Here is a 26,183-nt window from a genome sequence, read left to right as displayed (position 1 = left end):
TTCAATAGACTAGCATGGAGGTTCAAGCTCTGGAGCCTGAAGTGAGAAGAAATGAGATCTAAAAACTCTGACCCTACAAATTCAAAAATAACTTTGGATAAAACAAGCCAACACTATCCTCTGAAAAAAAAACAGCACCTCTGGAAAAGGGAAAGAAAATGTCCAAATCTCCTGGGGATGAAGAAGGCTGCAATGAGACAAGGGGATTTTTCTCATCTCTTGTCTCAAATTCCACCCCTCCCGGGATGGGCTCCTGAGCACAGTCCAGGGAAAGAGAGGTGGTCTGTGTGCAGAGGATAGAGGAAGAGAGAAGACAAAGAGGCTCATATCTCCAATGGGTGGTCGTTCTCAAGGTGAAACAAAAACTATCCACAGTGTCCAGCTCTCGCATTCTTGAGGACAGAATTTCTCCACTTGGCAAATGTCCTGTACTGGCAGCAGGTTCCAAGGAGAAACTGTGGCATTGGCCAGAATTAAATTCTTCTCATTGACAGCAAAGCCACAAGAGTTCTCAGCCCAGGACCCAGCAAGCCCTATCCTGCTGCCAGTTAGGCTGGAAAATAGGAAGTCAAGAGCTTGGAAGAAGTATAGCCAAGACAAAGGGTCCTCACTTACAAGGTCTTTGAGTGCTTGTCATTGCAGTCATTTTCCTGGAGACCAATTAATGTCAGCCCCTGAGTAAACCAACACCTACCATCTCCCCCAACCACTCTGCACTTTATTTGGGTCTGACCAATAGCCAAGCCCTAGACTCCATGTCAAGTTAGATAATCGTATGGTTCTAAATTCTAATACCAATTCCCTCTCACTCCAATAAACCAAGGTAGCAGCTAACTTCAAGGAAGTAAAATCTCCAGGATGCTGGCAGAAAGACCAGAGAAGAACACAGGTGAATCCTAGACAGTCAAGAGGTCATGCAGAAATGAGTCTTACATAAGATTTACAAGAGAATTTCTGAACTATCAAGATTAGGTTCAAAGCCAATTGTAATCATCATTAATCATTATTAGCCAGAAATCTTTAAGAACAATAGCTACCATCTATCTCAGATATTAAATAATAACTCTACTGGGGGCCAGAGAGATAGTATAGGAGATAAGGGTGTTGCTTTGTATGCTGCTGCTTTGAACTCAATCACCACATGTTTCTCTGAGCCTGGCCAGAGGTCACTCCTGAGCACAAACAGACCAGGAATAGCCTCTGAGTACCACCAGTTGTGGCTAAACACCCACAACCCAAATACTACTATGAGTTCTACTACTACTACTACTACTACTACTACTACTAGCACAGCGGGTAGGGCGTCTGCCTTGCACGCAGCCAACATGGCCGACTACTACTACTACTACTACTACTAATAATAATAATAATAATAATAATTCTACTTAACACAGAGCCCGTCAAGATAGGCAGCACAAAGAAGGTGCTAATAAATATGTGTTATTATCTTAATAAAGGTTATCAAGCTTTCTGCAAACTAGCTTCCAAGCTTTCATTCTTGCACGCGGCTGACCCAGGTTCGACCCAGAATTAAATTCCCAGCATCCCATATGGTCCCTCGAGCCCCAAAAGGAGTGATTCCTGAATGCAAAGCCAGGAGCAACTCCTGAGCATCGCCGGGTATGACCTCCCCCCCCCAAAAAAATCAAGCTTTCATTCCATAACTCTTTAATGAGAACCTACCAAAACCCAGCAATAGCTCTAGAGGTTAGGGATAAAAACAGTGCAGCATGGAGGAAAAACCTTGGCTTTGTGAGCTCAAAGTCTTGCAAGGGTGAGGAACAATAAGTAAATTTTTTTGATGTATAAATTAAGTACAGGTAATTGGATCTGTAAAAAGAACGATGCTACAGAATTATGGGGGAAAAGGGTGAGGCAGTATCCACATCAATGACCAATTGCAACGATGGGACTTCCCTTATCACATATGTTCTAAACCAGAAACTCTGTTTTGGGTAAGTCCCAAAACAGAAATAAAAGGCTTCTTATTCCTATCTGAAATTATTATAACTCATTTCTCAAAAGAAATGCAAACACCAAAAAAGCATATGAGACTATACCCAGTAGAATAGTAATTAAAGAAATGAACATTAACAAGAATTAAATTTTCCACAGATCTGGGCAGAAAATAAAAAAGAATGATGGAAGTGCTAGCAAAAGTGAGTTGACAGATATCTCTACCTATTCCAGGGGGGCTTTAATTACTCTGCACCTTTGGGAGCACACTTTGACATTTGGGGCATCAAAATGACCATGTAGTATAATTATTTCCCTAGGATCCCAGAAAATTTTCCTGAAAAAAAAGTAATACAACCATTAAAATGCAAATGTGGGACCATGAAGATAGTACAAAGAACTAGAGTGCATGCTTTATATGAGAGAGCCCCAGGTTCAAGTCCTGGAACCACATAGTCTCCTAGGCTCCATTTGGAACAACCCCTGAGCCCTGCCAAAACTCAACTGCCAGGCACTGCCAGCTGGGCCCCCTCTCCTCAAAAAAGCAAGCAAAGGCCGGCATACACTGCTTTCTGGCCTAACTGTGTATCAAATATGTAACAACAGTTATTTCAAACCCCAGGACATTGGAAACAACCCATATCTTCATAGAGAATTCCTTAAATGTCAAATCCATATCTAGAATGCAATATTGGCATTAAGACAAAGTAATATACCTCTGTCCTAAGATGGGAAACTGTTCAACATATAGTGGCAAGTAAAGAAAACACCGTTTTAAAAAAGGGTCTAGGGACTGGAGCGATAGTATAGCGGATAGAACTTTTGCTTTGCACTTGGCCAGCCCAGGTTCGATCCCCTTCATCCTATATGTCCCCTGAGCACTGCTAGGAGTAATTATTGAGTGCAGAGTCAGGTGCACACCTGTGCATCCCCAGGTGTAACTCAAAAAGCCAAAAAAAAAGTTTAAATTAAAAAGGGTCTTATAAGATCAAGGCCACATTGTTTTCTTAGGGTGAGTTAGTCAACATCATTAAAAGATGCAAAGATGCTCAACCTCTTTAATATTTGATGCCATTGTGTCTACATTTGTTGTAAAACATATTGCATATCAATATATAAATTAAAGTTTTAAAAGCTTGCACCTGAAAAAATTAAAAAAATAAAAAGGGTCTTACAGATCACACAGATATATGCATACATATATAGTGACATATGTAGCAAGGTCACATATGTGCCCCTATCACAAACACACATAAACACACATTGAATGTTAGCTCTATTCTCCCTGGGAAGTCTTATAACAAGTGAGTTGTATTCCTTAGACATCTAGAGTCATCCTAACTTTAGATAGCTATCATATGTTACCCATACACGTTAGATTCCTTTTGAGGGATCAGGTGAAGAAATGAAATCAGGAAACCAAGGAATAATCTTCATCTTGCTACATTACTACCCCACATCCCAAGATCAGAAGCAACTTTCTAAGTGTGTCAAAGTGTTTGTGTGTGTGCGTGTTTTAATTCCCTTGCATAAGATGTCTACTATAATCTTCAAAAGAAAAATTAAACAATATTGCAATTTGGGGCTGGAGAGATAGCACAGCGGATAGGGCATTTACCTTACACGCATTTGACCCGAGTTCGATTCCTCTGCCCCTCTCAGAGAGCCTGGCAAGCTACCCAGAGTATCCTGCCTACACGGCAAAGCCTGGTAAGCTCCCCATGGCATACTTGATATCCCCAAAACAGTAACAAGTCTCACAATGGAGACGATACTGGTGCCCACTTGAGCAAATTGATGAATAATGGGAGGTGCTACAGTGCAGAGCAATTTGAAACTATTCCAGTATGAATAGCAAGGAAACATGCTCAAAATACTAGGAATAAAAAAAAATAACTAGTATTAACATTTTTTTAGCCTAAGCAGTTGTTATATTTTATATCTTTATTCTCCTGCACAATACCTTTTGGTAGATGTCATGCCCTCTCCCTATCAAACAGGAGAAAACAGAAGTTTTGAAAGATTAACATATCACTTGGGATCTATCACCTGAGAAGCAGCAGAGACAGATTCAATGGGGCGGTCAGAGAGATAGTACAGCAGGCACTTGCCTTGCAACTGGCCAACCAGACACGATAACCGGTCTCAAAGCACTGCCAGGAGCGATCCTTGAGCACAGAGCCATGGGTAATTCCTGAGCTCTGCTGGGTGTGGCCCCCAACCAAGCAAATAAATCAGATCTGATGGAAGACTCTTCTCTGGAACAATATTCATTATCTACAGTCCCAAAAGGGAAGGGACATATAATAACAGACTTGTGTTCTCTCACAGTTCAGGAAACTTGAAGCCTGAAACCAGGGGTCAGTAGGTCATGCTCCCTCAGAAATCCCATGGGGCAGAATCTTCCCTGCTGTTTCTAGCCACTGGTGATAAACAACAATATCAGTTTCCCTTGGCTCATAGGCACATCACTGCCACCCCGGCACTCACTGTCACATAGTCATCTTCTTGTGTTTCTCTGAGTTTCTTTTCTCCTTCTTCTTTTTAGTTCTTTGTGTACTTGGCCCATTTATTTTTAATTTTTTAAGTTGTTCACAATAATTTATTACATTCAGTATTTCAACACCAATCCCACCACCATTATTTTGAACTTTCCTACCACCACCACCAAAGCCTTCCCCAAAGCCAGATGCTAAATAATTTATTTTGTATTGCTTATTATGAATAATCCACTAAAAATGATCCAAAAATGATCCTTAGAGGAAAATGAGTGAAAATTCTTGTATCTCATCTTGGAATCATTAAGCCCCTGTATAAGAGATCATGAACATGTTGTTACAGGTTGAGCCTTGTGTGTTACTATATATATAGAGAGAGACATAGATATTTTTTATCAATATCGGTTGTCTTCTACTTTACACCCCGTTAAATGTGATGTGGTATATCAGTGGATCAGATGTCACTCCAGGAATTCTAAACATTTAAATAAGGGAGCTGAGCTGGAGTTAAATATTTAACTGGATGGTGATTTTGAGCTCTGAAGGCATCTCTGCAGCATATTACTCTCTTCCAATATTTATTTGTGAGTCTCTGGATCATGGCCATTAATGAGCTTATATGGCTCACTTATGAGTCTCTGGGTTTTTCAGTGGATTCATTCTCATGAGGGAGGGGCTCGTCCCTAGCCTGTGAAGATTGGCAGTGAGTATGGTGGCAGTTCGTTTCTTTTCTTCTTAAGAAGACTGCAGTTGTATTGGATTAGGGCCTCATCTGACTTGGACACATCTATAATCAAAACACCTATAATCCCAATAAGGTCTCATTTTCTGGTACTGGAGATTAGAACTTCAACCTGTCTGTTTGGGTGACACAATTAAACTCAAGACAGGTAGCAAGGTGTGCCAGAGCAACAGTACAGTGGACAAGGTGTTTGTCTTGCATGCGGCTGACCAGGTTCAATAGGGTTCCCCAAGCCTGCCAGGAGTAATTTCTGAGCATAGAGCTAGGAGTAATCTCTGAACATCACTGGGTGTAGCCCCAAAACAACTTCCTCCCTCCCTCTCGCCCAAAAAACCAACCACAGACCAAGAAATCCTGCATTCTCCCCCATGGCACCACACCTTATACTGTGTCAATACATAGTGGATTTAGTATGTCGTTTTTATGAAAATCATAGCAACTCCCTTCTGCCTCCAGGCAAAAGACCAGGAGCTAACTGTCTCATATCCCATTGTGTCCTGCTATGAAGGTTCAACCTTCTGCACTGGCTCTCATGGGTCACCAAAGGCATCTTTAATGTTACTTATTTGATGTCAGGGCCTGCTTCAGAGTTTAAATATACCCAAGAGTTTTATAAAATTCTGAGCAGTAGGCAAATGTGGTGGAAACTGAATTGTTTTTCCCAGAGTTCTTGATCTAGGCCAGATCAAATGCCCCATGAGAAGAGGAAAGGAGGATCAAGGCCAATAAATCCTGGTATAACTGATTGCATCTGCCGTCTGTTCCAGACACTCAAAGCAAACTGCCAATCCATTACTCCTTAATGGCATCTGTTACTTTTCTTTTTCAGATTTTGGATGTGGAGACATTCCCCAGCAATAGTGGTGCCTAACGCAACCATCAAGCTATCCTGTAGGATGACAGTTTTCAGCTCAAGGAAATCTGACTCAACAAATTGGAAGAAAAAGAAACAAACCCAATCCCAGAGCCAGGGCTACGCGTACGTGAGAACCAGTGTACCTGGCCATGCGTAAGTGAGAATCAGTGTAGCACTGTACCACTGTCCTCCCATTGTTCATCGTTTGCTCAAGCAGGCACCAGTAACGTCTCCATTGTGATATTTGTTCTTACTGTTTTTGGCATATCGAATACGCCATGGGGAGCTTGCCAGGCTCTGCGGTGCAGGCGGAATACTCTCGATAGCTTGCTGGGCTCTCCAAGAGGGGCGGAGGAATCGAATTCGGATTGATCCCTGTAAGGCAAACGCCCTACCCGCTGTGCTATCGCTCCAGTCTGAGAATTAGTGTACCTCATTTATTCCATAGGAGACACATACAAAGGCTGCATGCCTCTTTAAGAAGATCCCCTTCAGAGCTCTCAAAGTCACTTTCCAACATGCTGCTGAGCATAACGCCATGTGGAGGTGCTTTGGAACAAGCGAACCACCTCCTGGGCTGTGTTTTGCTTTGGTGTTGCAGAATTAGAAGCTTGCAAAAGGTGAACAGCCTCCCATCTGCCACCAATTCTCCATCGCCACCGCTGATGGATAGCCCAGAGACAGCTGGGGCCCAAGACATCGTGGGGACTCCCACCTGCGCTGCAATCATATGCAAAATGTCAGAGACTTCCGTGAACACTGAGCTATACCTTCGCTGGCAGCACCCCAGTGGCCCGCCGGCACTCACAGCCATGGGAAGCTGGGCTTCCTGTGGCCTGACATCCTACATAGGACTGAGGACAAGCAGACAGGCGTGAAATTCCATGTTCTTGGACCTTGCCAACTTCCTCCTACTGCAGTTACTGCAGGGACTGTGAGGGAAAACCCAACACTACTGAAATTCGGATTAGGGTTAGGGTTAGGGTTAGGGTTAGGGTTATCCTATTTAATTTTCCCTTTTCCTACAAATCCATTGTAGGAAAATAAGGCTAACAGTCCAGCTCCTTGGTTTGCGATCCAGTGCCTCTGTTATTTGAGTCTTATGTAAGGAGTTCTAGGGCCCACGTGGATAATGGTTGGACAGTGAAAAGAGAGCTGTGGCCACTGCTGCAGAGAGATTAGTGAGACAGTACTGGTCTAAAGGCCATAAGGAAAATGCCCCCTGTGCAGAGGCCATCCTGCTGCCAGTATCTCTGGTATCTTTGGAGACACTTTGCCCAACAAGTTTGTGTGGATGTGAATCTCTTTTGTTAAACCAAGGAGAAAAGGTCCTAAAAACTCTCTTGTTCCACGTGTTATTTTCCTACTGAGCTTTGGATATCAGGATAAGTGCTCAGAAGTGCTTCATTAATTGGTGGTGGGGAGAGGGATCCCAGGCAATGCTCAAGAGGTCCAGGGACCCCTCCCAGCTATTCTTAGCCAATAAACCAGTGGCTCAAGACAGAGGCTCAAGGATGTGATAACTTCTTTGGCCTTGTGGTGCCAGAGATTGCCTAGAAGTGCACCTGGTGATGCTCAGGGGACGATGTGATGCCAGAAAACCAAACAGCATTGGGCACATGATAGACATGCACACTTCCTGCTGTGTCATCACCCTTCCCAGGTGATTCATCATTTTAGTAGCCTTATAGCAGACCAGGGTTACCAGGACAGATAGTTTCCACCTTTCTAATCACTGTGTCCTCTATGTGCTTCTAATCTTCCATACCCTCTAACCTCCCTCTAACTGCCCATTTCCACATCACCAAACCCTTTCCTCACTCTGTCCCTCACTCCTTGCTCTAATAACTACGTATTCCTCAAGGAAACTGCTTCACTCCTCACTGAAGTAGAGCAGCACCTTTTCTCTTCTCACATCATCAAAGCTGTTCTTCCTCCTGAATTATAATCCAGTTCTCCAATTGTCTACCCAAACCTCCCAGCTGCCTGCAGGCTAAAGAAACCCCTATCTCCTATCACCTCTCCCTAGACCATAGGATCACAACTCTCCTCTTTACACACCAACTGCAAGAGCACTGCCCACAGCAACTCCCTGAGTTCTGAAAACTTTCATTGGGTAGAGCATCTGGCCAAGTCCTGGCCTCATACATTTCTCTAATCTTTTGTCCTCATCCCATATCAGCTACCCATTTCCATCCTAACTACATAGAAGGGCATTACTACCTGTGAAATTCTGCGTTTTAACACCTCTCTCTCAGATTTCAACATTTGTCTAGCCTAGCAAGACTTCCAACCTATGGGAATAATTTATTAGTCTTGCTTTAACCTTCCTATCCTTCCTTGCCCAGTTTAGCTATTCTGGTATATTTCTAAAATTTATCCCTTGAAAAGAAATTCACCTCCCTTACCCCACCTTCTACCATGTTCACCTGCTAAACCTCCTCCCCTCCTCCCCAATGAATCTAGTGGTCTTCCTTCTCCATCCAGGTATAGTGGGAACTATAACAAGGTGACTAATAAAATTTGGAACTTTCCGAGGTAAACAATGGATTTGTAGGAAAAGGGAAAATTAAATAGGATATCTTAAAAACTTAAATTTAATATGACCTTATAACCCAACAATCCCACTTCTGGATAAATATTCAAAAGAACAAAACACGGAATTATGAAGAGGTATTTGTGTACCCAGGATCAAAGTATCCTGATTCACATTAGCTGAAGCACAGAAACAAGTCAATGTCTATCAGTAGATAAATGAATAATTCAAATTGGGCTACATGTATACAATGAAATGTTACTCACTCTTAAAAAGAAAGAAAATTCTGATACAAGGTACAACATAGATGAGCCTTGAGGGACATTATGCTAAATGGAACTAGCTAGTCACAAAAGAATATACACACTGTACATACTTCTGTTTGCGTGAGATACTATAACAATCAAATTCATGGAAATAAAAAGTAGATAGGAGGTAGTGAAGGGATGGGGGAATAAAGGAAACAGAGATTGTTTGATAAATGTCAGTTTCAGTTTTACTAGATGAAAGAAAATCTGTTACCAGTGAATGTAAATGTGCTTATTTCTTTTTTTTTCTTTTTGGGTCGCATCTGGCGATGCACAGGGGTTACTTCTGGCTCTGCACTCAGGAATTGCTCCTGGTAGTGCTCAGGGGACCATACGGGATGCTGGGATCTGAACCTGGGTTGGCCGCATGCAAGGCAAATGCCCTACCCGCTGTGCTATTGCTCCAGCCCCGAATGTGCTTATTTCTACTGAAATAGTCCGATTCCTCCGCCCCTCTCGGAAAGCCCAGCAAGCTACCGAGAGTATCTCGCCTGCATGGCAGAGCCTGGCAAGCTACCCGTGTCATATTCGATATGCCAAACACAGTAACAACAGGTCTCATGATGGAGACATTACTGGGCCTGCTCGAGCAAATCGATGAACAACGGGAGGACCGTGACTGGTTTTGATGGTAAATTTAATGTTGTGCTTTTTTGCCACAAAAAAAGAAAAGTGCAAAACAAATAGACTACTGGAGTAGCGCTGGGTGATGCTGTCTTCCTCAGCATCAGCTACCCTGTCAGTTCTGTTGCATTTGCACTCAGGAGGCAAGGTGAAAGAAACTGTCTTCTTCACCAGGAAGTCTAAGTTGAAAACTCATTCTGAGGCATTCTAGAGTCAAATTAGGAAAATCAGAGGAATTAACAGAGGGTCATGTTAGCATTTCTTTATTCTCTCAAATATTGTTCTTCAGTTGCTCACTAAAAACCAAAGGTTTTTATTTTAGCTCTGCCTCTCCAAATTCTTTCATGCTCATTAATATGCAAACATCAATTTCTCAGCTGGCAGTGATTTCATGAATTTTTAATTTACATGGGATGGGCCAGAGATTAAAACCTTAAATGAAAGCCTGCAATACAAAGGATTGTGAGTGTCATTTTAATCCCTAGATTAAGAATTTCCAAATGAATTCATTGGCATTGTCACGTGAACCTCATCTGGGAATTAGCAAAGCAATTCCTCAGTGAGTTTTTGCCATGTGGATAAAATATAGATCTATGTTTTTTTAATAGTACCTGTTTGGAAATCATTAAAAACAGTGAAACCAAGGACATTTCTTGTCATCAATCTTAATCTTGGAAAAACTCCAAGCCACCTGGTAAATGTTCACAGAAAACCCAACACTACTGAAAAGTCACAGTGATCGGCTGCTTTGTAATACATATATATAACAAAACTAATGTATAAAAAAACTTATTTCTGCATAAAGTAAGTCAGATGATAAACAAATCAGAAGAGAAAAACTAAGAAACATTGGACTCAATTCCTTCTGAATTACTAATTCAAAAAGCACAACCCAATAGGAATTGAATATAAAAACATATAAGTAAAATGTTATCAGACTTTATAAAAGAGTGCCCATCAACACATGATTAAAGAAGATATCTATACACAGTGAAAAACTATTTCACTGCAAGAGATGACATTTTGTCATTTGCAGCAAAACAGAAGAAACTCAAGTGGAGAGGGCAAAGTACATCCAGTCAGGAGAAAGACAAACATAAGGTGATTCCACCTATGCACACAACAAAAGGAAATGAAGCAGATGAATGGGCGAAATGATAGAAAAATAAAAGCAGTGGGCACGAACGACAAAAATAAAGTTACCAGAAAGGAAGAAAACTGTGGTGTGGGAAGCAGGGTGGAGTGAGTTTAATGGATAGTGTGGTAATATTTTTTATTTTGACAAGCAAAATTTTAATTGAGTCTAGCCAAAAACAATTTTCTTCACCCAAAATTAAAAAGAAAAAATAATTTTAAAAGTTACTTTAACTCAGTATATCTAAATAACCCTTTAACAAACAAATAATCAAAAATTTTAACTAGTCAAAAGATTTATAGGTTTTTAGTAGGCTTTTAAAATAATCTAATGTTTATTTAAACTTGTCATACTTCTTGATTTGGACCAGCCATATACAAGTGTTAAAATTAGTCATATCTGGGTACCATACTGGACAGTATATTGAGCAAACCCCCTCAAAACATGTTCTTCTCACAGGACAGAGATTGGCCCTTGAAATATACACACATTCGCTGTACGCACTCTCTAAACTGGTCACCTTGCATTCTTCAAATAATAGCTAGCTACAGCTTCTTTTTTTTTTTAATTGAATCACCATGAGCTATTGTAGCAATGTAGCTTGTAGCACTGTCCTCCTGTTGTTCATCGATTTGCTCAAGTGGGCACCAGTAACATCTCCATTGTGAGACTTGTTACTGTTTTTTGGCATACTGAATACACCACGGGGAGCTTGCCAGGCTCTGCCATGAGGACGGGAATACTCTCAGTAGCTTGCCAGGCTCTTTGAGAGGGATGGAGGAATCAAACCTGGGTTGGCGGTGTGCAAGGCAAACGCCCTACCTGCTGTGCTATTGCTCCAGCCCACGATGAGCTACAGTTATAAAATTTTCATGTTTGAGTTTCAGTCATACAATGATCGAACACCCCTCCCTCCACCAGTGCACATTTTCCAACACCGATTTCCCCAGTATCCTTCCTCCCTCCCACTCCTCCCCCGCCTCTATGGCAGACAGTTGTCCCCTTACTTTCTCTACTCATGGGTATTATACTTTGCAATACAGATTACAGAGAATGAAAGGCCATCATGTTTGGTCCTTTATCTACTTTCAGCACATAACTCCATCCCAAGCAATCCCTCCAATTATCATTGATTTAGCGATCCTTTCTCTATCCCAGCTGCCTTCTCCCCCAGCTCATCAGGCGGGCTTCCAACCATGGAGCAATCTTCCTGGCCCTTGACTCTACTGCCCTTGGGTGTTAGTCTCATATTATGATATTTTATATTCCGCAAATGAGTGCAGTCATTCTATGTCTGTCCCTCTCTTTCTGACTCATTTCCTTTAGCATGATACTCTCCATGGCCATCTACTTACAGGCAAATTTCATGACTTCATCTTTCCTAACAGCTGCATAGTATTCCATTGTGCAGATGTACCAAAGTTTCTTTCATCAGTTGTCTGTTCTTGGGCACTTGGGTTGTTTCTAGATTCTTAGCCACAGCTTCTGTGAATGTATTAGTTGTTCCTTTGACTAGACCGTATTAATTCAACTCTAATCTCCATGGTACTGTTATCCAAAATTTTACAAAAATCAGTTTATTACTCTCTTCTTAATTAAAAAAAAAGATTCATGGGAGGACAGTGACAGTGATTTTAAGGAATTAATTTTACTATAAAAAGTATAATCTGTGACCTCATAAATATGGTACTCCAAATACACTTATTAAAAGAACTGGTATGCATAAAAATTTAAAAAAATAAAAATAAAATGATAAGCAGAAAGAAAAAGAAAAAAAGAACTGGTATGTATTAAAACAAATATTCAACACTTTAAAAAATGTTTGGTATAAACCAGAGAGACAGTACAATAGGTAGAGTATTTGCTTTGCATGCAGGCGGCCCAAGTTCAATCCCCAACATCGCATATGATCCTCTGAGTACCACCAGAAGGGATCTCTGAGCACAGAACCAGGAGTAAGCCCTCAGCAATGCCAGACATGCCCCCAAATAAACAAATAAATAAATAAATAAATTCAGATGCTCTACTTAAAAACAACAGAAAATGAAGTTAACTTTTGTTCTCATTCACAAATCTGTTCTGATATAATATTTTCAAAACTTTTTATTTGGTACAAACAATTTCAGATATATGATTGAGTCATTGTCATGACTCACACTATCATGTAAGCAGCACCAAAGAAATATTCTAACACTGATAAGTTTGAAGGTGACGCACCATCTCCATTGAGAGATACTTCTATTTGGGCATCACCATGAACCAGAGCTACAGAGCACCTGCTCTTTTTGTATCTAGCAGTCCAAGTCCAACAATCTTGTTCCAATGACAGAGATGGCTCAGTCTCAGGGAAACCCTATTAAAAATTAGCACTGGGGTCTGGGAGATAGCACCAAAAGCTAGAGTTTGTGCTTTACATGTAGAAGGGTGGAGTTTGAGATCTAGCATCACATTCCCTGACTCTTTACCAAGAACAAACCCTGAGAAAAGCTGGGAGTAGTCCCTGAGTACCAGGTGTGGCCCCAAAACTAAGATCTAAACATAACATTAGTAATGGTAACTTCTGAGGTTTACTAAACTTCATCCAAATACTTCTCTATATTAATAACATTATAGATAGCTAACATTGTGCATATAATGTGGTAATTATTTCATGATCGATTATGAGATATATTTCACTCATACTTATTACAAGAACCCTGAGCAAAGAAATTGATTTTTCCTACTTTTCCTCATCCTGGAGATGAGGAAACAAGGTACAGAGCACTGAGTAGCAGTTAGCTATCCCCATCACAGAGCTAGAAAGTGGTGAAGCTACAATTCAAAGCCAACAATTCTGACCCTGGAAACTATGCTGTTGTCATCCTGTGGATTACAAATGGAATAAAGAGACTGGAGTTGGTAAAGACACATTTTATATAGTCACAATGACAAATCCCTCAGAGACAAATTCATCACCCCGGGATGATGAATTTTGGTCTATAGTCTACTTTCAGCATAGCAAACTGGGGCAAGTAGTACAGAGAGAAATGATAGGCAAGCACAGTCATTTCCAAACCCTAAGATGTCTTCTCCAAATTACACTGGAGTATTCATTTTTCTTTTTAAAAAATTTAAAATTTGACTATAGACCAAACATGATTGCCACTCAATGCCTTTTTTGCAAACCACCACACCCAAAAGGAGAGAGAGAACAGAGGGGAATGCCCTGCCACCGAGGTAGGGTAGGATGGGGGGGGATGGGGGGTGGGAGGGATACTGGGATCCATGGTGGTGGGAAATGGGCACTGGTGGAGGGATGGGTATTTGATCATTGTATAATTGAAACCCAAGCACAAAATTGTACCTCTGTACATACAACTGTACCTTATGGTGTCTCACTAATAAAAATTTTAAAAAATAAAATAAAATTTTAATGAATCACCATGAAGTACAATTACAGACTAACAAACCCTTGTGATCACATTTCAGTCATAAAATGATCGAATACCCATCCCTCCACCAGTCCCCATTTTTCATCACCAATATTGGTTCCCAGTATCCCTCCTGCCACCCCCACTCCATCCCCTTGCACCTGCCTCTGTGGCAGGCACATTCTCTCTCTCTCTCTCTCTCTCTCTCTCTCTCTCTGTCTCTCTCTGTCTCTCTCTCTCTCTCTTTTTGGGTGTTATGGTTTTCAGCACGGGTAGTAAGTGGCGATCATGTTTGGTCTATAGTCTACTTTCAGCATGCATCTCCCATCCCGAGAGAGCCCTCCAAGCATCATTCACTCAGTGAGCCCTTCTCTATCCCAGCTGCCTTTTCACCCAGGATGTGAGGCTGGCTTCCAAGCCATGGAGCAATCCTCCTGACCCTTATCTTATTATGTATTCATCTTTCTTAAGTAAAAGGGGAAAAGCATGAAAATTCAAGAGACTAAAAATTCCTGAACAAACGATTTGAGGCTCTTCATGTTCCTGGAACAAGCAGATGCCATTGGGCTACCTTAGTATGCGACAGGGACAAATGGAGACATTACTGACTCCTGCTCGAGCAAATCAAAGATTAACAGGATGACAAGTGACAAAAAATCCTATTAACTTAATGAGAATACATATTAGAGGATATATGGGATAATGTTTGGACAAACATGTGTACGGATGAATTAATGGATGGAAAGATGAGTGAGACCAATAAATGAGCAAACTAATATTCAGTCCATACTCAAGAGCCAAAATCATGGAGAATTAAAAAGGGGCATCCTATGTCTCTGAAAGTCCCAAGAGAGACTTATCACCTGGGTGGTCTTACTAGTCTTTCTCAAAACAACTGGGACCAAAGCTGCAGGGTAAGCAGTGCTGACAGATAAATGACATGGTCTTCATGTGCAAGGGCTCTGCTGTCTGAAAAAAGATAAAAATCCACTTACATGTACTCCCTATGGGCAGAATGTACAGCGGCCGCATTGCTGTAACGCCACAGCACAATCGCCGATGACAGGACATCAAGGATGGCATCAAACTAGGAGAAGAAGACACAGCATTAGTGGCTTTCAGGGTGAATGGGGCAAGACGATGGAGACACAGGCAAACAGGCTGTGATTGGAACCTTGGGATGAGAGGTGTGGGGGCAAAGATGCAAACTCTTCACCACCATCTAAGCACATCTGGGGAATCTGGAGGCTGGGTGGTCCACATGCTGTCCCAGTGGCAGTGTCATGGCACATGCTGTCCCTCCATGTACCTCACACTGACAGAGAAACCAGTCTAGTATATGTGTGTGTATGGAGTTGACAGAGGGAAGGGTGGTTCTAGCCCCTTCTGGTTCCCATATCTCTGGAAATATGGAGGGGAATTACACAGTTCTGACATAAGGGAATTAGATGAATTAGATTCTTTATGGCAGGCAAGGCAATTTCAATATTTCCCCACATATCCCAAGCTAAAGATTTGGGATAAAGACTCTTGTGATTTGGCTCTCAACAGAACTCTTCTACCTGGGGTCTAGGTATGAAGGTGTGGTAATTAGGGACTGTGAGGGATCTGCAATTATTTGAAATTGTATATAAAACTCACGGTTCTGTTTGAGTATGTGTGAAAGGGAGAGGAGAAGCAGAAATCGGAAAGGAGGGAAGTGTTTGTCTGCTATGGTTAGTGTGTGTGGGGGGGGCGAGGGGTCGATGTGACATTCTTCTCTCGAGAAAAATTCTTTCAAGAGATTCTTTGTGAAGACTATCTACATTACCCCCCAGATATTCCACTTTCACAACCAAGGAAAGAAACAGACTTGGGAACTTGAACATATACTCTTGAGTTCAAGACATTTTTAAAGGCGCTCTCTGTGTTACTGCAATGACCAATTTCTAAACAAGCAGTCTGGGTGTGTGTGGGGGGGAGGACGGGGGGAGGGACTTTCTCCCTTCTCTCAATTTTTCCACATTCTCAGTATATAAAATTGCTGAGACCAATAATTCTCACATCACATCCCAAAAGGAAGCAGGTTAAGAACCCAAGTTACCCCTGGACTGCTCTCCCAACAACGCTAATGTTAACTTCCAGTACCACTATCTGAATCACCAAATGTTTCACTCCGATCATGTACGTATTTTGAACTTACAGCCTTAGGTGGGGAGAACCAAATAAATCCTTCAAACCCCCTCTCATCTGCTCGTAGAACATGTGATAGTTCTAGTCTGTTCTTGAGAATTAGTGTCCATGACATCTAGGAAACTGTCGTTTTTCGGTGTATGTCATTTCCATAAAAGGTGTCTGTCCTCCATGCTCTCACCTGCTAACCACCCTCTGAAGAGCGAGCCCAACAAGACACCCGGGCTCAGAATAAACGTGCACAACTTCATAAAGAAAGATTTTATGTTACTTACTGCAAACCCAAAAGCAGAGGCGCTGTACCTCATAACGGAGACGGCTAAAAAGAAAGAAAATATTATTCAGAATATTTTAAGACCTCAGATATTTTTCTCATAGGTATATACAGTCATCTCTTGATGAGTTTTTTTTTTAACAGCAATGGAAAGGTTCCAAGAGAATAACAATTTAAAAACTATTCTTGCAAAATTTGTGAATGAGAAAGTGGAAGAGACACAGGAGAGAGAATTCAAAGTCCACCCACACCTGGTTTCTGCCCATAATGTCCTGGAGCCTCCAAGAGGCTGCCTTTGAATAAATGTCAGTCAATAGACCACTGAGAATTTGGGGATTTTAGCAACTGGGAATGGAGAGCTAAAAACCCTATTAAAATTCTGAAATTGCAAGTACAATCATTCAAATTATCCCCATAATAAGGTAATTAATGCACACTACTATAAACTAGTTTTAAACAAGCTCTCGTCCAACAGAACTTCCAATGCACTGTTGACTTCAGTAAGGGCAGTGAGTAAGGAACATTCCTTGCACACAGCAGACCTGGGCTGAATCATGAGCACTCCATGTGCCCTCCTCCGCCAAGCATGCCTGGAACTATCCTTTAGCACAGAGCCAGGAAAAAGCCTTGAACACCATCAGATGTGCCCCCTAACCCAAAAATAAATAAATAAGACTGTTTAGAAAAATATAACATTGTTTTAGATAGCATGGCAGATGTTCTTAGGCTACAATTACAACATATTTTATAAAACAAAAAACTGTTGGGGGGCAGGCCAGTGGGGGGGGGCAATTTTGCCCACTTGAGATCTACTTTAGCACAGCGGGTAGGGCGTTCGCCTTACACGCGGCCAACATGGCCGACCCGAGTTCGATTCCTCCGCCCCTCTCGGAGAGCCCGGCAAGCTACCGAGAGTATCTCGCCTGCACGGCAGAGCCTGGCAAGCTCCCCGTGATGTATTCGATACGCCAGACACAGTAACAACAAAGTCTCCAATGGAGACGTTACTGGGCCTGCTCGAGCAAATCGACGATCAATGGGAGGGCCTTTATCTTATCTTTATCTAATGTCCAGATTCAAAAACTGCTCTCAATCTTATTAAATAAGGGCAACATCCAAACAAAAACCAACTTCAACAAATACATTTTAAAAATGTTTTTTATTAAGGATTTTTTTGTTTGTTTTTTTGAGCCCACCCAGCAGTTTTCAAGACTTACTTCTGGCTCTGTGCTCAGGGATCATTCCTGGGGGTTCAGGTGTCATAAAGGATACCAGAGATCAAACCAGGGTCAACTGCATGCAAAGTAAGCACCTTACCCACTGTCCTATCACTCTGGCCCCACAATGTCCTCCTTTCATTAAGCAATGAATCCTGTGGGTTGGAAAGGTTCTGAAGCAGACTACTCTGGGCACAGTGCTCATTGGTGGAATAAGCGGTGTAGTATTGGCCACAGATGTCTCAATGCCTATTTGGACTCCCACTCATGTCTCCAGGTGTCCCTTCTGTCTTCACCACAAGGTCTAGGAATGGGCCATGGGCAACCATATGTTGCTTCATGGCCTTGTCCCTGGCCTCAGGGGCATCTGGCCCTCAGTAAAGCAAGGGGGGAAAGGCCAGCAGCAGGGAAACACAGCAGAAAACCCGCTCCTTAAAGTACCTGTCCCTCTCTGACTTTCAATCAGTCAAGTTTTCATCTTCAGTTTGTCAGGGAGAGAAGATGCAATTCATTCAACTCCTGGCTTTTGTTTCTGACAAGCACAGTTCCAATTATCCCCACTCTTGCTCTATGGGCATGTGGAGGACAAAACCAGCTTCATGTATGTACTCCAATGGGCAACACATGGGGAGTCATGAAAGTACAATACTCCAACATGCCCATTGCAGTACATGTTGCCCAAATAACTCAACTCATAGCTAAGTTGGCAGGCGTGCAGAACAATGGCAGATTTTTGGCATGATTCCCCAAGATGCAAGGATGTCCTGGAAGGCACAGAGTCTGTTTCAAAGTAAGAGCTTATGCTCAATAATTCTAAGAAAGCTTACCAAAATTGCATATAAATCAGTCAAACAGGTATCATTTTCCCTTTAAAACCTGTTTTCAGAATATCACAACTGTATGCTTTTTGTGGTTTACTCCTTTATCAGTATTGGAAACCTTTTTCATGCAATTAACATCCTGTAAAGAGACTCAATATGTACAACAAGCAGAAAGCTGCAAGGCCAGTCTCTGCCTACCTTGCAGGCCTTAGGCTCACAGGAGGGAAGAATCAGAAAAACTCTCTGCTTCCCAAGCAGCAATCCACAACTTTAGATGAATTCTGATAGAGTTATCCAGACCTCTGTTCACTGTATTACAGTGACTGTCTTTGATTTTACTGAGAACCATGGGACTCATGCCTCGCAGACTGAAGATGGCCATGGAGCAGTGGAATTTGCTCTAAGTCAATGGGGGCCATGCCTATGATTTCAAACACTCTTAAAATTACAGAAAGTTCTGCTCAAGTAGATGTGTTAAGTCTGCCCAGTGGGTGAATAACTTCAAGCACAAGTGGAATGTTAATAGTGTTCTATGCCCCATGCATGAAAGAAATGGGTAGTAAGAGGAGTCCTAGTTAACTGAGTCCTTAACAAAGATGAGCATGCATCAAGTATTTATAAACTGGCTCTAACTAATTTCCCTGGTGAAATGGAAAGAAAAAAATGTCAGGAACTGTGAAGGGACTCCAGAGTGCACTAAGGCCCCTCCTTCAGCTATGTCTTGGGCAGCTTTCCAAGTGGACTGAATGACAGAGGGCAGCCATCGCTGAAAGGGTACAGTCCGAATTTAATTTTCTTTGGTTCATAACTGAAAAGATTTATCCTAATTCTGGGACAATGTACTTAGTGGAACAATTTGGATCCTTTGAAACGCCTCCCTGTTCCCATGGGAAAAGGGCAAACTGAGAGTGTGTGTTAGGGGAGGGAGGGTTCCTCAGGTCATTCCAATTTCCTCTCCCCCCACACCCCACCACCCTTCTAGGCATGGAGCCATCTAGGGGATAGAAGACCTAGTGCTAGATGACCTATCAAAGCTATGTGGACAAGGTGGCAACCCTAGAGCTTCATGTATGTATGACCAAGAGTAGCTGAAAGCGATCAACAAAAGTCCATGGGTGTCTTTAAGGCAAGTTCAACTGTTGACAGCAAACAAGGACCCTTTTTGATCTCAGACAGTTGTGCTGCAAATTGTCAAGGACAACAGAGAGTCAAGAAATGGGTCCCGTGAAGCAGAGCTCAACCAGGAATGCTGCTCTTCATCGAGGAAGGAAGGAAGTCACTGAGGCTTTCAGCCCAACGTGTCCCAACTCTTCCAAACATATGGGGGCCTGTGAGGGGAGTTCCTGACTCTCAGCAGTTTCCACATTCATCTGAAGAACTCTGCTACCCCAATTTCTTAGAAACATCTTCAGGAATGCTTCTATTCCTCACCTTTAGAACTTGTGTCCTTCACTTGTAACTGAACCCCATGAACTTGGCCAGGCTGTCTCATTCAAGGGCACTCTGGAGGGGGGCAGGTGAGTGAGGCCCTTCCCCACCTCAAGAGACCCAGCTTCAATGGCCAAAAACCTTCAGAACTCAACCACCTCCATGTTCAAAGCTGCTCGCCACATGCTCTGGCCGAGTGAACCTATTCCTGGACATCTCATACTTCATACCACTCATATTCCAAGAGTCACGCACCACATTTGATGGGGCTTAAAGGGTAGAAGACAACTAATCTTAGAGGGAAATATATATATATATATTTATATAAAACACACAAGGCTCAATCTTTAAGACATGTTAGTAATCTCTTATAGAAGGGCTTCATAGCCCCTGGGTAAAATATAACAATCTTCACACACTTTCTTCTAAGAAAAAATTTTGGAGCATTTTCAGCGATTTATTCATAGCAAACAATACAAAATAAATTATTTCAGTTCTGTTTTGGGGCAGGGATTCATGATGGAAACATTCAAAATAGTGGGAAGGTCTAATGGTGGTGGGATTGGTATTCAAATGTTAAATGCAATCAAATATTGGCAACTAGTTTATAAAAATAAAATAAAAAAATGAATGCTGTAGACTAATGTTTAGCTTGCTTTATTCTAGAAAGACAATATTGACAATAAGCAGATGCCATGTTGATGCCACCAGGTGGGAGGCCATGGGGCAAATCGGGTCTGAGTCTGGAATGGTCTCGTTATATATGGACACACAGAAGAGGGCGGTCAAAGAGACCCTACTGAGAAGGGCGATATTTGAGTCAAAACTCAAAGAAAGTAAAGGAGTAAGTCATGCAGTCTGCTGAAGGCACTTCCAGAAAACAGGAGAAGGGAACGTGAGGGCAAAGGCTCCGAACTAGGGCAACAAGCTACTGTGAAGCCATTTTGTCTGAAACAAAAGGGAGCAAGAGGAAAGTTCTATGAGATACCAAGCTTCCTTAATATCCAAGAAAAATTGAAGTAGGAAGAGGAGATATCTAAAATGACATATGTGCATAAATAGCTTCATAATATCATCATGATTTGATAGCACAGCAGGTAGGGCGTTTGCCTTGCAAGCAGCCGACCCGGGTTTGATTCCTCTGTCCTTCTCGGAGAGCCTGGCAAGCTACTGAGAGTATCCCGCCTGCATGACAGAGCCTGGCAAGCTCCCCATGGCATATTTGATAAGCCAAACACAGTAACAACAGGTCTCACAATGAAGACGTAACTGGTGCCCGCTCGAGTAAATTGATGAACAACAGGAGGACAGTGCTACAGTGCTACATGATTATTCATTTGCTTTTGTGGTCACACCAGATCGTGCTCATGGCTTACTCCTGGCTCTGTATAGGATTTATTCCTGGTGGTGCTCAGGAGACCATCTGGGGGGCCAGAGGATTGAACCAGGGTTCACCATATGGAAGGTAATTACCTTTCCCATTGTATTAAATCTCTAGGCCCCAAGCATGCTTTTTTAAAAAAAGTTCATTAAAAACAACTGAGTGTGGTCATTGGAGAGATTGCTTTCCTTTCTAGTTTTTTTGCATTTTCCACAATTTTCAACAACTTTAAGTTATGGTCATTCAAATAAAACAAAGAAATCCAGGACCAAAGCAATTGTACAGCAGGTAGGGCATTTGCCCTTGCACGTAGCCAACTAGGTCTTAATCCTGAGCATCCCCTAAGGTACCCTGAACACCACCAGGAGTAATTCCTGAGTACAGAGCCAGTAGTAAGCCCTGAGCATCGCTCAATATAACCCTAACAAACAAACAAACACAAATGAGAAAAATAAATGCATTTTATTTAGGGAGAAGGGGATTACAGAGATCATTAAAATACAGCCAAAATCTAAAATCTATAGCAGAAATCAAATTTATTAGACCCATGGGCAGCACGCAGCAGTGAGAATTCATGAATACTTGTGGGCTCACAGGAAAGCATCGAGTCATACATGTCTTTATTGTGTCCATCTTTCTGAAATCCATTTCTCTCTGACAAAATCACCTACAGAAATGGGTTGATTAATGGTCCCCTCCACCCACCCATGCAAAAAGTTCAGGAAGGAACTGGGAAGGACTAGACAACCCAGAATGTGGATTGCACACAAAACATCACTCAAGGCTCTGAGAACCAGGCTTGCCTCAGTCCTAAACTCTACTTTCATTTGCATGTCAAGGAGGGTAACTCAATGCTACCCTCCCAGAAGTGTGCAGACAACAGAAGTTTTAAATCAATATTTATATAAGACTGGGTTAAGACCAGAACTTCTTTAACTGAGTCGCATGCAGGCCAGAAAGCATGTCAGCTGGAAACCCAAACTCAAACAGAAAGACAGCTGGAAAATGGAGTGGACCAGGCAACCCATTGTTCGAGGAAAGCCAAATGCAAATCACGCAGCTGAACAAGCAGTGGGCTTGGAGGGAGGGCTGGAGAGGCTCAGACAAAGCACATTGGAAATGCACTGAGAGGTGAGGGTGCCAGCAAGACAACGAAGGGTCTTTGCCAAGGGCCCCTCAACAACCTTAAACAAAGAACGCCATTTCAATTGCCGGCTAAATTTACAGCCACAATAAGGACCCATCTGTCACTCTTGCCAAAGTCAGGCCATAATTATCTTGAGCCTTCGCACTCTTTAGCAATACCCCAGGCCCCATGACACCTCCGAGCTGCTAAATTATGTGACCAGTAAAGCTCTGTTAATAAATCAATCCCACTTTAATTAGACCACCTCTGTCACTCAGATGCCTGGCAACATCCTTGCCCACACCCAGCTCTGTCACTAACCCAGCTTGAGAACCCATCTCGCCATCTCTCTGCCTTCAGACCACCGCTTGCAGTAACCTAAGGCAGAAGAGGTGAAGCAAAAAGGGTGCAAAAGGAAAGTATTTAAGGAATGACAGAACAGCAGGAAGGGCATTAGCCTTGCGTGGGGCCAGCTCAGCTTTGATGCCTTGTACCACATATGGTCCCCTGACCCCTACCAGGAGTGATTCCTGAGCACTAGAGCCAGGAATAACCCCTGAGCACATTTGGGTGTGGCCTCAAAACAAGAAAATTTAAGAAATAATTTATGTTCTTAATCGCTTCAACAGAACCTCCAATAATTTTAGAGCATTTTCTGTGTGTGTGTGTGTGTGTGTGTGTGTCTCACACATACACGCTCCCGCACCCCCACCGCACTACCACAGACATACAGACATACTCAAAGAGAGCATGGCTGCTAAATTCAGTCATCATCAAGGAGGGAGAAGCAAATTTTGCAAAGGAAACCAACAGAACTACAGTGTGGTCCCTTAAACAATCACCCTCAGCTCTAGTGTGATGATATCACAATTTATCTCTTGAATGAGAATTTGCAGAAGAGCTAACTGAGCAAAGAAATGCAGCCGTTTTTGTTTGGCTTATACAATATTACTTAAATGTTAGAATTTAAAATAACTTTCAATGACCAGAAAGATAGGTAAGCAGGTAGGGTGCTTGCCTTGCACTTGGCCAACCAGGGTTAATCCCCAGCACCCTAAGACCAAGATTCTCAGGCTCGAGGCAACCTCAGCAGAGAAGATGAAGCAAAGAGTGTGCAAAGAGAAATGATTTAAGAAATGACAGTACAGTAAGTAGGGCACTTGCCTTGCACAAAACCTACCTGGATTCAATCCCCACACCACATATGGCCCCTTGAGCCCCACCAGGAGTGATGCTGAGCACAGAGCCAGGAGTAAGCTCTGAGCACTATCAAGTGTGGCCCCACAATTCATAAATAAATAAAATAACTTTGAAAACTGGGATACTTCATAAATTTAACAAGAAGCTTGAAATATTTATCTCTGCAAAAAAAAAAAACTACATATGCAGGAGTGATAGCACAGCAGTAGGGCATTTGCCTTACATGCAGCCAGCCCGGCTGAGCCGGGTTTGATTTCTCTGCCTCCCTCGGAGAGCCCAGAAAGCAACCGAGAGTCTCTCGCCTGCACAGCAAAGCTTGGCAAGCTAACCGTGATGTATTCAATATGCCAAACACAGTAACAACAAGTCTCAAAATGGAGACGTTACTGGGCCCGCTCGAGCAAATAGATAAACAATGGGAGGACAGTGTTTGTGAGATTATATATATATATGTATATATATATATATATATATGCTACCAATACTAGACTGGACTGAGCAACATGCAAAGTTCCAATCCCAGGCTCCTAGGCAGGGGTTATAGTAACAGCAGTTTAAACAATTCAATATGCACACAAGGGCTGCAAGAGGACTTCTATCAGATCATGCCCCCAGAAAAAAAATTAATTTAACCAAGAATTTCAATGACACAGAGTAGGATCTGAAATGGTTGCCAGTCTGGTCATCCAATGGGGAATTTGAAAATTCAAACAGAGATAGGTACATCCATTTCTGTTTTGTTGTATTGTTGTTGTTTGCTTGTTATTTTGAATCTTCTTGCTGATGATGCAGTTATGCTGTTCCTGTATTTTAGTTTTGTTCACTCTGTTATTAAAAATGGAGAAAAAGGAATAAAAAATATGTAAATTTTTGCTTTGGGGCCACCCCTGGCAGTGCTCAGGGCTTACACCTGGTGCTATGCTCAGAGCAGTGCTTGGGGACCCTATGTACTGCCAGGGATAAAACAGGGGCCAGCTGCATGCAAGAAAAATACCTTAACTCGTGTACAATCTCTTTGACCCACAAGGTAAAGGTAAAGGTAAAGGTAAAGGCCCTCCCATTGATCGTCGATTTGCTCGAGCGGGCCCAGTAACGTCTCCATTGGAGACTTTGTTGTTACTGTGTCTGGCATATCGAATACTCTCGGTAGCTTGCCGGGCTCTCCGAGAGGGGCGGAGGAATCGAACTCGGGTCGGCCATGTTGGCTGCTTGTAAGGCGAATGCCCTAGTATTTAATCTGAAGGCTTCTCCACTTTGGAAGGAAAGCCCTCTCCTGCAAGATGCTCCATCTTGGTTTACTCTTCAGAAGTCTAGTCACCAGACCTCTAAAAACAATGTAGTAATAGGCATAATTTTTCATGTGACCATTTACTAAGAATCAAAGCAAATCAGGTCTGTCTTACACATACCGTAATATGTTTTGGTCAGATAGAAAATGGAATCATTTCAAAGTTGAGACATCTACAAGTTGAAAAGTTCTGCAGGGAACAGTCATGTTTCACCTGCCATGTTAACTTAGGAGGTCCACTTTTTCCAAAGGTCCTTCTCCAGACTGAGAATATAATATACATATATAGAATATACATATATAATATATATATATATATATAGAGAGAGAGAGAGAGAGAGAGAGGCCAGAGAGATAGTACAGGGATTAAGGTGCTTTCCTAACATGTGGCCAACCTGGGTTCACTCCCCACATATGGTCCCCCACCAGGAGTGATCCCTGAGCACAGAGCCAAGAGTAAGCTGTGAGCACCACCAGGTGAGGCCCCCAAACCAAACCAAGATGACAGGGATAGGGCCTCACCAGAAGTGGCATCCCTGGGTTTAGAGGGCCATGGGCACCTGTGGTATGAGGCCCTGCTGGCTTCATGCCCTCACCCCCTACTCTGAATGTCTAGTTGACCTAGCAGGTGTGTCTATAAGGACTTCAGAGGCAGTCCATGAGAAATCAGGGGAACAAGCAGACATTCCATTCCTTGTGTGGGGTTGCCAGTGAAGGGCCTGCTGGTTAGAGGCTCACTGTGATGGGAAGAGCAGCCTCATCTCCTGCACTGCCTCTTGGCCAAGTACAAAACACCAGCACAGCGGCCAGGCCTTCTGAGTGCCTCCAACCCATAACATCCATTCACTCTGCTTCAGTCATAAAACACATAAAACAGGGTGGACCCCACTTCCAGAGACAGAAGCGGCCTCCCCAGAGGAAGGCAGGGACATCCCAGAACTGTGCTTCTCAAGGAGAGGCCTCACTCAGAAAGGGCGTCAATGTGATACAATGGGAGGTACAGCTCAGGAACCCAAAGCTGAGAGTCCAGCTTCTCATGCAGGGTACAAAGAGGAGGAAGAGGCCCAAGGAACCACGGCGACCAACTTCTATGAAGATTCATGGTCTTCCTCTAGTTCAAAAATAATTACCCTCTTTTGAGGCTCATTTTGTGCCAGAAGACCTCCCTCTCCAGAATAGGCAGAAGCAGCAAGTTTCTTGATGATGAGTCA

At 42.5% G+C, this 26,183-nt stretch overlaps 1 protein-coding gene across 2 annotated transcripts in view; it reads right to left on the bottom strand.

Moving 5' to 3' along the window:
• TMEM163 (transmembrane protein 163) overlaps positions 1–26,183 on the bottom strand; it is a 233,304-nt gene that overhangs the window by 81,901 nt on the left and 125,220 nt on the right. For both annotated transcript variants that reach the window (XM_056117619.1, XM_056117618.1), the window contains 2 exons: positions 16,513–16,556; positions 15,061–15,152 (listed from right to left, as the gene is read on the bottom strand). In XM_056117619.1, the coding sequence (XP_055973594.1) occupies positions 15,061–15,152; positions 16,513–16,556 (136 nt within the window). The remainder of the gene's footprint in view (positions 1–15,060; positions 15,153–16,512; positions 16,557–26,183) is intronic.

This window comes from Sorex fumeus, unplaced genomic scaffold, assembly GCF_029834395.1.
Source record: "Sorex fumeus unplaced genomic scaffold, SorFum_2.1 ptg000035l, whole genome shotgun sequence".
Lineage (NCBI taxonomy): Eukaryota > Metazoa > Chordata > Mammalia > Eulipotyphla > Soricidae > Sorex > Sorex fumeus.
The sequence above is the reverse complement of the archived record's forward strand: the minus strand, read 5'-3'. Positions and strand labels throughout refer to the sequence as shown.